Source organism: Mus caroli, unplaced genomic scaffold (genome assembly GCF_978045245.1).
Source record: "Mus caroli unplaced genomic scaffold, Mus_caroli_1 scaffold_8, whole genome shotgun sequence".
Lineage (NCBI taxonomy): Eukaryota > Metazoa > Chordata > Mammalia > Rodentia > Muridae > Mus > Mus caroli.
The window spans coordinates 45226092-45239903 of NW_028227263.1; the positions used below are offsets into that span (position 1 = coordinate 45226092).

A 13812-nucleotide genomic window follows, 5' to 3' on the forward strand; every position below is an offset into this window, starting at 1 on the left:
AGAAAAGCCCCCCAAATTACTTTTCACACTTTCTTGCCCCAACTTACTCATGTACAGGTAAAAATAGCAAGCTGCCATGGCATTGCTCTCTTTGGTTTGCTCTACCTCACTAGGTACTCTTCACTCTCTTTTGCTGATTCTTTTTCTCTTCCAGATCAGTCAATGCTGGAGTGTCCCAAAGTCCATCCAGTTTTTCTTCATATTCATTAATCCAGGTTCATGCATTAAATACTATCACTATACTGAAAAGTTTCTCTGACCTTCAACTACTTATTGGACATACATTAAATATGTGTAGGACTTTGGATACATAACCTGCCCTAGAACAAATTCTTGATTTTCCTAGACTCTGTTCTGGCAATATATTTAGTAATCTCATGGATGACTACAGAAACATTGATTCTTTTTTCTTTCAATCCCACAAGGGTTTTATCAAGGAATCTTGTTTGCTTGAACTTAGAAAACATAACAGAATCTGATTACTAACGATCTCCTGCATTGCCCCAATCTGTTGCAAGCCACTATCACTTTTTGCCTGGACTACTGTAAGTTTCCTTACTGACCCCGCTTCTGCCCTGTTTCAACAATCCATAGTGATTACTTCAATCTAAATGTCATAAAACTGAGAAAAATTTAATACTGCCAGCCAGTATCAGCTTCCTTGTTATGATACTTAGTATACAATAGATACGTAAGATATTGGCACTGAGAGACCTGAGCAAAGAATGTAAGAGTATTTTGTATGTTGTTGGGGGAGAGCCGTTAAAGTATATTCATACAACTGAATATTACTCAGCTGTTAAATACATCATGAAATTTGCAGGCAAATGGATGGAGTTAGAAAAAAAAATCATCCCAAGTGAGGTAACCCAGACCCAGGAAGATAAATATAATACGTATTTGCTTATAGGGGGTATTAGTCATTAAGTAAATGATAACCAAGCTACAATCTATAGACCCAAAGATGTTAGGTAGATACAAAGAGGAAACCAGGAAGGTTTGGGGGGTGGTGTGCAGAGATCTTTCTAGGAGGGGGATGTCGAATAAAGTTTACAAGTAGACTGGAGATGAGTGGGTATGGGAGGGGGGACTAAGGAAGGAAGAGATGGAATAGAGAGAGAGTACAAGGAGAAAGGGCTGAAACTGGGGGGGGGGGGCATTTTGGAGATGGTGTGAAAATCTAGTGCAGTGGAAACTTCCCGGAATCTAGGAAGGTGATCCTAATGAGGTCTCCTAGTAATGGGGAATACAGTTTCAACTGGCCATCTCTTGTCATCAGGCGAGGCTTCCAATGATAGAATTATGTTGCATTCAATTGAGTTGTTGGCCAAGGGGGATCCTATGGAAATTCCCAAACAACCCGGGCTGTTGCTAAGACAGAAAGTTGTTTTCCAGAAACTGACAGCAGAGCCCCATTGCTGAGAATAATACCTACACAACTCACTGAAGATGGAGAAGTCAAATTGAGTAGACATGGAACTTTTACCCATACATTCTAGTCTCTTTGTTGTGGGAAGGTACTCTGCAGGGTATCAAAAGAGAAACACGGACACCAACCTAGCCACAAAACCTTTGACCTACATTTGTCCTGCCTGCAAAATATGTTAGGGCAATGATAGCACAGAATTTATGGGAGTAGTCAACCAATATCTGATTTGACTTAAGGCCTACTCCACAAGAAGGAACCCATACCCAACACTGTTTGGGTAACCAAGAACCCGAGACCTCAAGTAAAACCAAGCACTGCTGGTCTAAAAAATAGTAAGTACAGTGATTCCTAATGATGTTCTTCTATATTCATAGATCAGTGCCTTCCTTATCCAACCACCAGAGGCCTCCTCTGGTAACAGATGGGAACAGATGCAGAGACACACAGCCCGACATTGTGTGAAGAGAAAGAAAGTCTAAAATGTAGGTCTCTATCAAATCCTTCCCCTCAGAACTCAGAGAATCACTTGGAAGAGGAGGCAGAAAGATTGTAAGAGCCAGAGGTGATGGAAGACACCAGAACAAGGTCTTCTGAATCAACTAAGCAAGGTGTACATGAGCTCACAGAAACTAAAGCAGAAAGCACAAGGCCTACACCGGTCTACTTTAAGTACTATGTGTATATATTATAGCTATTAGCTTAGTATTTTTATGGATTCCTGACTGTGGGAACAAGTGAGTCTCTGACTCTTGTGTCTGGTCTTGGGACTCTTTTGCTGTTGGGTTGCTATGTCCAACTTTCAATATTAAAGTTTTTGCTTCATCTTATTATATTTTATTTTGTCATCTTTGGCTGTTATCTCTTAGAAGCCTGTTCTTTTCTAATGAGAGACAGAAAGGGAGTGGATCTGGAGGGCAGGAGAGGTGGGGAAGATCTGGGGAGAGTAGAGGGAGAGGAAAGTATAATTAAGATATATTATATGAGAAAAGAATCTATTTTCAATAAAAGAAAAATAATTAACTAATCAATAAAAATAATAAACCAAACCATTGATCTTCTCTAAGCCTAGAAATATAATCTCCAAGCACATGGTAAGTTCACAAGATTAACTCACAGTAGGGGATAATAAGGAGTAGGGAGTGTTGTAACATGTAAATCTTTGTGTATTACTTATTGATCCTAGCAGGAGGAAAGGAGAATATTGTAAGTCAAGGGAGAAGACCAACTTGCAGCCTGGCTGAGCTGTGATTAAAAACTTCAGCAAAACTGTAGTGGAGGCTCTCCAGGGTTAAAGAAGCAAAGACAAAAGGGGAAGCTGATGCAGATGGGAAGACACAGGTAATTTGCAGCTAGGCTTTTTCATGGCTTTGGATGTCATAAATTAAAATTTAAATTCCTTTTGTTGGCAAGGATGAAAACAAAAGATTTTCAAGCAGCTGTGTAGTGGAAGGTCTACTTTACAAAGACATGAAGACAGTCATGATGAAAGGTAAATATGCTTTGTTGCACTGTAGCAAATGGAATTGTAAAGGGGAGCAATCACAGGCAGAGAGCAGCAGCTACTTAACATCCCAGAAAAGAGAAGATGAAACTAAAGAGACCTGACTTTTTATTTTCTAAGCTGAAATATATTTTCTAATAAAGATGTTAGTGTCAACTTACAGACAATATTTACTTATTTAGTTTATGTGGGTGCTTTATCTGCATGTCTGTAGCACATCAGAAGAGGGCACTGGATTCCATGGGACTTTGGTTACAGATAGCTGTGAGTTGACATGTGGGTGCTGGGAAGTGAACCCAGGACCTTTGGAAGGGCAGCCAGTGCTCTAATCACTGAGCCATCTATCCAGCCTCTACAGGCAACATTTAAAGCCAGGATTGGTGAGGGAAATCTCTAGAAAGCCAAGGAGGGAACTTTGAGGAACACTGACAGTGAAAAGCTACCTGCAAAGATTAAACCTTTATCCAGAATTTCCTCCTCATTAATTTAACCCACAGACATAGTCATATTTTCACAGTATACAAAGATGCATTTATTGAGCACAGACCTATTCACTACAGCATTATTTACAGGATTTCCAACATGGAAATGAATGACAAGGCTCATCCTTACTGAGATATTAAAACAGCCATTAAAACGAATGGAAAATCCTGTGAACGAGTGTTTAAAGTAGACTTTGTGCATGTGTGAAGGCATATGCACATTTTCTGGCAGAAAGATGTCTACAGGAACATATGCATATAATAACTCTAGTCCTGTTGAAAAGAATAAAATGAATAAATCATGAATAAAATGCACAGAAAAAAATGTAAAAGCAGAAAGTCCACATGCCTGTTACAGCAATTACTTCAGGCGATAGAATGTGAGAGGACAATAACTCGGAAAAAAGGAAGCTAGACTCTGTACTGTTTATGTTCTTCTATACTATTTAACTCATGATAACCATGTATTACTTTGATAAGAATTTTTAAACTAAACCCAACTATCAATTAACAAAATTAAACAGGAAACTGAAATTACTAAAACCAAATAGGCTTCAAATAAACAAATAAAAATTAGCAATTCCATTCCCAATAACTACCTTTACAAAACACCCAGCACCTAAGGCTAAAAAAAGGGGTGGAAGATTTTCAAGAATAGAGGATTATAAAGTTTCCCATGAGAGTGTGTGTGTCTCCCAGGAATGTCAGAAGCTACGCCCAAAAAGTCTCCCAACATGGCCATTTAAAGGTGAGCTGAACAAGGACAACACCAATAGATAAGTGGACAGAGAGAAAGCCCACAACACCACAACCCTACAAAGAATGTTGCGCAACTAAGGCACGCTGAGAGCAGGAAAAACCATCTTCCCCAAGGAAGAGCATATCAACTGGTTATCCACTACTAAGTGGTCAGTCCTAGAAACATCTATATAAATCAGCTGTGTTCATGTATTTAGGAATATATGTATGCATACACACATACACATATGTAGCAATAATTAATTTAAAAAGAGTCCATAAATTGAAAGAGATAATGGAAGGGTAGTAGGGAAGATTTGTAAAGGTGAAAAGGAAGGGGGAAATGATGTAAGTGGAATATAATATAAAAAAATTTAAATTTCTTAAACTGAAATTGCCATTCTTACCCTCAGTTCTGACCTCTCTACTGTCTCTTCCAGAGTACCTTCACCATCCTCTCTAATTACCTAAATTAAAATTTCTAGGAGTAGACCTTGCACTACCATCAGAACAGTTGGGAGCTCAAGAGCAAGCTTAGAAAATGCTGCTGATAGAAAAAGCGGTTCTGGAAAACAAAGGAAGGGAGGTTTTGCTACCAGGAAGTGATGGTGCTGACAAGGCTCAGAGTCCCTAATGTGCTGCCGATGCAGTAATACCAGGCACATTCTACAAGGAATGTGGTAAAATCATAGAAGCTGTGGAAAAGGTAAAGTCTGGAAGGAGATTCAGTGAAGTGGTCACACAGAAAATAAAGTCAGGCAAGGGGATGACTTGAGCTGGATAACCAGAGAGATTGTTTAAAGAAGCAGCACTGGCTTTGTCTGTAAGTTAGATGAATAAATCTTTGTTATGAAAAAATGGATATCATATTATTATGTTAAAGGAAGAAAATAATAAGAAAGAGTGAAAAGAGAAAGTCCTGGGAGTCATTGTATAATCTCCCTCCCCTACAACTATTTTTAGTCAGTAAATATTTATCAAGTGTCTTCTGTGCCAAGAACTATTTTAGATACAAAGGAAGCTGTCTATACTTTGCTTTTACAAACCCCCAAACCAAACCAACTGTAAGTCCTCTGGCTTCACGCTCTTCGAAATCTCTGAAATGTCCCCCACAACCTCATTTTTACTATAACTCACATGATTCAAATGAAGATAAGTGAGGAACTCTGAATCTCTATAGTGTGGGCATTTTTGTGCTATTTTACCTTATTCCATGATCATGGAGTTAACCATTACCTTCTCTACTGACATTCTTCAATGTCTCTGTTACCCTCTGAATAAAAATACAACCTCCTAGGCATGGGATCAAAGCCCTTTATGATGCTTACTTATGTATTCTCCACACCCACTGCTAGGTTTACCTGGCACTACGGATTTCACACTAGCCATCCTGAACTTTTTACTGTTACCTAATACTGTATTTTTCTGTGCTCCACACCTTCAGCATGTTACTTCTATTCAGATTCCTTTCACCGAGCTGTCTGCCTGGTAAAGTCTTGCACATTCCTTAAGATAAAATGCTGTAAGCCGAGACTGTTCTGTCATATGCACCCCCATAACGTCCCAATTCAACAACTGTTCACAGTGGCTACCTTCTGTGAGTTCTTCAAAGACAACGTATCTTTCAAGGTCTCCAATCCTGAAGTTTACTTTAAGAGCTGACTTACTATATAAAATAAAGATAGTTACATTTCCATCACTAGGTTGTCTTAATAATGAATGAGAATAAAGTTACTGCAAAGTATCTGGCATTTAGTAAATATTCAGTAACTGTTCGCTTAGAACACCTCTTACAATAAGGTTTTATAAGTGTGCCTGGTAGCATAGCCACTACCCTTCCTTCTTTAGTAATATACACAAACTAGATCATCCACCAGTTGCAATCCTGTATCAGCAACACAAACTCCTGAAGACTGATTCACACCAGCAATACAGAGCCTGCATACTAACCACAGGCTTTATTTTATCTATTTCTTTTATTTAGAACTTGATCCCCATATCTCTTTCCCTTTAGTTGACTTGTTTGCATACTGGTAAATCCGTAAGAAGATTTCTATTTTTATTTCCCATTTTACTTTAATATTAAAGTTACACCATCTATTATTTTATGGCTATAGAAGTTGAAGTTTGCCACCATAAATAACCATTGGGATTTCTTCTAATATCATTTTACCTTCTAGACCCATTCTTAAGAAATGCTCTGATGACAATTGTCTTTATCAACATTTCTGACTCAGGCTTTAAACACTTCATACATATGTCTTAACTATCCTAACTGGAATTGATTAACTCCAAAAAGATGGTAAACTCTGAGTTCTCTAACTTCTGTATTTTCCAAACTAAGGACATCCCTGAATACAAAAGCCAATAAATGATTCCAAATTTTGATGCTCCAAAAGGCATCAAAGTCTAAACAAAATCACAAGGTAATGGTAGGTCACTGAGTATAAAATGTGCGTTCTATTGTCACTGGCCTTCTTTAGAAGTTGCATGTGTTACATGAATGGGTAAACTTCTGGACAGCCTGTTATACACAAACATTTCTAGTATTATATGAAAAATACTCAAGCTTACAATAATCTCACCTTAAAAATTTAAGATTTACTTTGGACAAATCAATGAGCATGACAGCAGTATAATATTGTTTCATTACTATTGCATCAGTGTTGTATGCTTATAAGCTCATAAGAAAACAATCTGTGTTTCTGTTCTTTCGATTCCATATATGGGCATTGATTAATATATAATTTTGGCTTAAGATATGTTGAAATAATCTAAATCACAAAGCTTTTATATATATATATATATATATATATATATATATATATATACACACACACATATACATATATACATATATGTATGTATATGTTATAGAGTATAATTTTAAAAATAATTATGTCTTAAAAACAGAAGCAAAGAAAGAAGCAATTCTTTTAAAAGTCAGTGTTACATTATCTAACTGTGATAGGCCTCTAAATAAAACCACTTAAAAAAAAAAAAAAGATAGGAACTGGGGGTAAGACTTAATACCAGGTACATTCCATACGAACGTCGGTACATAGAATTATAGGAACATAGACAAAAAATTGGATGTAATTACATGTGCTTATAATCCCAACACTGGGGAAGTGGAAAAAAGAGGTTCCATCAAGCTTGCAGGTCAATGACTCCAGCCTTACCGGCAAACCCCAGAGCTCGCAAGAGACACTGTTTTATAAAACAAGTGGATGGTGCCAGAGCAATGATATCTGAGGTTGACTGAACACACACACACACACACACACACACACACACACACACACACAGGCACTCATACACGCACCAAGCAAAGCCACTAAGTAAGTTACCTGTAATCATTCCGATCATCAGTTTTTATTCCAGGCCAATCTCTCTTCAGGTATTGACTAGCCAACTTCTGGATACCCTGTTAAAATATATATAAGAATGAGAAAAATGGGACTTATGTAATATTCATTTTATGTAACCAAACTACTTGTCTGAACCACTGTTGTCACCTCAGGCTCCCAATATTCCTTGGCTGAAGCACAGGACACATTTCTATATTCCAGCAACAAAACTCTCATGTACCAGGAGAGGAACAGGAGCACTCACCGTGGAACAGACAGATATACACTGGTTTCTTGAACTGAAGAACAAACTTTGATGATGTTCCATATTTTAACACAGATTTTAAGTATCTTTTTATTAAAAACACAAACATGCAGCAGAAGTCACTTAAAATAGAACAAGTTTTACTAAAAATATAATCACTATAACCTATACAATATGAATGTCAACAAAACAGAGTATTTATCTGTGTATGTATTGAGAACTTAGGATTAGAAGAGAGAAGAAACTTTTGTTGGGAAGTAGGTTAAACTATTCATTCTATTATATATTCCTTCTAGATAAACACAAATGTCCAATAGCAAGATTAGCAGGCCCTATGTAATAGATCTTTACTTCTATATTTATACCCATAAAAATAAACCCATGCTGAAATGAATGTCAATCAGAGAAACTGGAGGACAATCACTGAAAGAAGCATGCTTCACTCTATACACACTGCCTTTTTATAAGATCTACTGACAAATCAACTCAGCCTAACTCAACAAATGCCTACGATGAAGCAGCATTCTTTCCATCCAAAGCATAGCAAGAACTAAAGCTCCTTTGAATCTTAAGTTCTTCCTGAACTTGGCAATAGCTGGGTCCCACTATTTCCAGATAGGATGTATTCTGAGAACTCATCTTAAGCTGAGAATTCGTCAGATTGTAACTACAATCTCCAGTACTTCCACTTAACATCTCTTAAACTCTAGGGAACCTAATTGGTATTTCTTCCTTAGCTACAAACAGTATCTTTCTCACTTCTGAACCTTGTTCATGTTGTTTCCAATTCATGTTTCAAATTTTTACCTCTTATTTTCTAATGACTCTAAGTTTTCCTAACTAAACACTCATAAGTATAAGCAAAAGAAAAGAACAGTTTTCCATGGACTCCTGAGAAACTTAGTAGCACAAGCTACTTATGTCCTCATCATTTTTTTTTTTTATTTTTTAAACCACTATCTACACCTTCAGTTACTCTGTCATACAATCCTATTTATTCATAATCCTCATATCCTGTTATTATCTTGTTTAAATATTTTTCTGTTTATTAACTAAAAGTTCTACTACATAGGGATGTTTATTTATATTTTTTTTATCAATAAAGTACTATATCTCCAGACTATAACATAGTGGCTAGAAGTTAGCTGTTACTAAAATATCCACTGTCTGCATCAATAAATTCCACTTACATTACTGTTCCTAATGTATATATCAATCTTTTGTGTTTTTGTCATTGTGGGTTTGAAATGTTTGGATCAAAATTCCTGTAGTCCTTAATTTTTACATAGGAAAAATGATGACTATTAGATTTGATTACATATAAATTCATCAATTATTGTCAAATTTGGCTATCATCATGATTGAAAAGGATTATGTGTGTGTCTCAAAGCCATGAGAAAGATCCCCTGGAGTTTATTTCAATACCTATTTCATACTGCACATTAATATTTGAAAAGGTTGACTAAGTCAAGATCCCTGAATTAAAAGAACTCACATCTGTAGAGAGAAGCAGTATAAAACGCAAAATGCCAAGCAACATGCAGCTTCCAAAAATAAATACATAAGTGTCCAAATAAGGAACAGATGATGTAGCCTTTTTAAAAAAAAATCACATATGAATGATACAATAATTTTCAGCTTAATTAACTCTAAAGTGTTTGCAGAACATTTCACACAAAACATGGTCTAAGAAATGACCTCTTAAGAGAAGGGGAAAGAGCCAGGAGCAGTGGCGGTCAGTACTCGGGAGGCCAGCCTGGCCTACTGAGCAAGTTCCAGGTTAGACAAGGCTACATAAAGAAACCCCCGTCTTGAAAAACCAAGGGGTGGGGGGAAGGAGGAGGGAAAAAGGGAGAAAGAGGAGAGAAAGGACAGATCTTCACATTCTCTCTTAACTCTGTGAAGGAGATCTAACTCTTAAAACCACAAGGAAATAGGACCCTTTATAATATTCAGATATTACTTGAGGTAATATAGCTCATAGACAGTTAAATTCTAGCCAGGCTTGTAATCCCAGTTCTTGAGAAATAGAGGTAAGGACTACCATGAGTTTAAGGGCCGCCTGGTCGACACAGCAACTTCCAGGCCTATATCAAATGACAATTTAAGCTTGAGAATCACAAGTTCCCAAAGCTTTTATAAAAAGACACTATTTAAAGTATATTTTATCTAATTAAAAAAAAAAATCAATGGATTAATTTGCTTACTTTTTGTGCATTCTAAACCACCAAAGCAGTTTCTAGAGCTCTAAACCACAAAGCTGGACTGTATTAAACTGAATGAACCTTTCAGAGATGAGTTGAGGGATTCATAAACTGGACAAACAGTGAGCTCTCTAGATGAAAGACTTTATTCAAGTTAGTTCACAGAGACGGGAATCGTGATTTCTATGTGCTCTACGCAGCTGTTCAAGATCTAATCTGCATAGATGCTCAGAAATACTCCATGACCATTATCAGTAAGGTCCTAAATAACAGTTCATGCCTCTGAGAGCATTTTATATACTTGATTTAACTAGTTTACCTTCTAAATTATGCTTAAAGCTACATCATATAGATGAATGGCCTGTTACAAAGAAAATTATCTACACTAATTAATTTACTAAGGAAAATAAAGTTATGGCTGACCATTTTTAAAAGGCTTTTTCTTCAGTCACTCCCCTGACCCATGGGAGTAGAATTATTCTCAAAACTGGTCCACTAGGCATATATTTATTTACATTGACTTGAACACCACATACAAAAAGTTCCTTTGACTAGCAATATAATTCTCACTGACGCAGTGACTTCCATAAAAATGTAGTACAATCAGACAGCCTTTGGAACACCCAATGACATCCTATTCCAACTTTTAAAGAAGCTGTCAGTGTCTGATATAAGACTTGCTTTGTTTTACCATTCAATAACACTTGCTGTATTTCCCTAACAAGTGAAGAAATACAAAGAAAGCCACTGTTAAGTAGACACTGGGAAATGGACTGATGGTTTAACCTTTGGCCCATTCACAACACCAAGCTGAGCAGGAGTGTGCTCCTGGCTCTCTCAGAGCCATTCTGTATGTAGCCATTCTTTCCACAGCAAAGGATGGAATTAAAACTTGAATTTCACTAAGATTGACATTGGGTGGCTTTTTTTTTAAATATTAGAAAACAACATTCTGTATATGCTACACATTTGAATCACAAAATTTCCAATGTTACATAAATGGTATTTTAAAAGTAGGTACACGGCATAAAGTAGATGGAAGGTGTGATAACAACCTTACCACACTCCCACATCAATTTCATAGTAACAAGAGCTTTATAATCACTCTCTTTTGAATTTATTCATTTTTTTTTTTTATTTGCTGGGAACTGAACCCAGATCCTTTGTAAGAGAAGCAAATGCTCTTAACTACTAAGCCATTCATTCAGGTCCCAATTCTTCTTCAATTTCTTGTTTTTACAAACAGGGTCTCACTGTTGCAACCCTGGCTAGCCTAGAACTATCTACAGACCAGGCTGACCTGGAACATACAGAGATCTGCCTCTCTGCCTCCTGAGTGCTGGGATTAAAAGGGGGCACCATGACAGCAGCCCTAATTCCAAACTTAAGAAAAGGTTTGAAATGCTAACATTTGGTTGGTTTGTAAAAGTATTGTACTAAAGAGTTACAGCTTTACCCTTTAATTCTCTATGCTTACCATTATGCCAATATTAGTAATGTACTTCAATTCAGTTTTTATTGTCTTTAAAACACAATTATTTCAAACCTTTTCTTAAGAAGGCTAGAATCAGGGCTGCTGTCTGTCATGGTGCCCCCTTTGACCTCAGGACGTTGAGTGCACAGAACTAGATGATTTTTACTACTCACATATGTACATCTATCTATGTAATTATTTTATGTATATTTTTATTTAGATGCCTCCTATTCTAATTATCCACAGTTACTTGTTCCAGTTTCTCCATCTTGCTTATTATAACTTCTTTCCAACACTGAGTAATATCGCTTCTATCATTTGTGTTCTATGTATTTATTTGTTTAATTCTGGCATCTGTATACAACATTGCAGAACTGTTAAAATATAACTATTGATCCAATAGGGATTAAACCATCAACCAAAGAGTACATATAGAGGGACCCATAGCTCCAGCTGCATTTGTAGCAGAGGATGGCCTTATCTGGCATCAATGGAATGGGGGGGGGCCCTTGCTCCTGTGGAGGTTCTATGCCCCAGCATAGGGGAATTTTAGGGCAGGGAGGCAGGAGTGGGTAGGTGGTTGGGGGAGCATCCTCATGCTGGGGGGGGGGAGGGAGAATGGGCTGGGTTTACGAAGGGGAAACTGGGAAGGAAGATAACATTTGAAATGTAAATAAATAAAATAACCAATAAAAAAGAAATACATATGTATGTGTGTGTGTGTATATATATATATATCTATATATATCTATATATATCTCCTTGTGTGTGTGTGTGTGTGTGTGTGTGTGTGTGTGTGTGTGTAGGTATAGGCTATATGTAGTAAGACTCTCATAAATCAAATCCAAACAATAGCAAAAGCCCCTCTCCTATCTTTCTTTTAATCGATTCTGAGTAAAAGCAACATTATTATTGCAATGCTTAAAATAGAATCATACAAACCATTTTTAAATGTTTTCTTAGAAGGATCTAATAACTGAGATGTGTTGTGTCATCTTTAAATCACCCTATTTATACAAAATTCAGTACTACCTTAGCATATGTTGAACAGACAGCTTATCTGTCTAAAATATACTTAGTTCTCCACTAGACATTGGTATTGTGCCAATTCCACAACAGAAAGCACATGCGTAAGTCCTTAGAACGTGATATATATCTGTTTTACACAATGTTATTGACAACATGAGTACATATCTTAGCAGCTATTTAATAAAAGGCACCCTCTTTTTAAAGAGGCACATAGCTAAATCTACCCAATGGTGAATATTAAGTACCTCAGTTATTTAATTATTTAAGTTTTCTTCAACCTTCTCCTTTAATTTTTTTTTTCTACAGGAAAAAAATCTGCAACAGAAATACTATTCAAACTTTAATCAGGAAAAAGTCTATAGAACAGAGCACTCTAATTTAGGTTGCTTCTAAAATTCCAATAGTGTCATGGCATGGTAGTAGATAACTTTAATTCTAGCACTTAGACTCAAAAGAAAACTCTTGGTAAATTCTAGGCAAGCATCATCTGCAAACTGAGTTCCAAGATTTCATTAGCCTTTACTCTGTCTTCCATTTTTCAACAGAACTCTTACCTAAGAATGACAGCTATATAGTCATGGGTCTCTGGGTATTTTGTTTTTTGGGGTTTTCCCCCACTCCTTGTATTTAGTAAATATTTTTTCCACAAAGCATTGTGGCTGTCAGGAAAAGGGTTTGCAATATTTTCATAGTTGCTGTCATCTCCTGAAAATGATTTAATTTTGTAATTAGTTAAGATTTAAATTTGGCCCAGTTTATTAAAGCATTTCCAAGCCCTTGCCTAGAATACTTTAAATCCTAGGTTCTGTTCCTGGCATCAGGGGGAAAAAAGTATCAACTGGAAAAACACAAATTATAGCCTCTGAACTTTTAAAAAAGTATGTCTAAAATTTTAGCTTTGTCAAAATATTATTAAGTCAGCAAACATCCTTAAAACTATACCACTTAAAATGTCTAATACATTGAATGTCCTGTTTTCAGGGTGAAAAGCAGCTAGAGTGAAAGTCCCGATCACAACAAGATTCTTACTGGGGAGAAATGATTTGGTTTCTCCTGTTTTCAAACTTAAAATTGTTACACCAGTCAGCATGACTGGGCTACCACTGATGTCAAAGCCAGCTGTAAAAGCAGTTCTTTCTCCAAAGCAGAAGCTGGAATGTATTTAATCAGCAAGCAAATGGTATCTCGTGCTTGACAACAGCCATCTGGGAACAGAGGTGGAAATTCAGAAGAAATAGCTCAAATGCATCTGAACATTCAAAGCAGAGGAAAGCCATTCTTCTTTCATTTTCCTTGATGAATGGACAAATGCACAACTAACCATCAAGCTAGTATCTGAG

At 36.6% G+C, this 13812-nt stretch overlaps 1 protein-coding gene across 2 annotated transcripts in view; it reads right to left on the reverse strand.

Annotated features, from left to right (window-relative positions):
• The window catches only part of Fchsd2 (FCH and double SH3 domains 2), a 186127-nt gene that overhangs the window by 109888 nt on the left and 62427 nt on the right, over window positions 1-13812 (reverse strand). For both annotated transcript variants that reach the window (XM_021167292.3, XM_021167291.3), the window contains exon 4: window positions 7501-7577. In XM_021167292.3, coding sequence (XP_021022951.1) covers window positions 7501-7577 — 77 coding nt within the window. The remainder of the gene's footprint in view (window positions 1-7500; window positions 7578-13812) is intronic.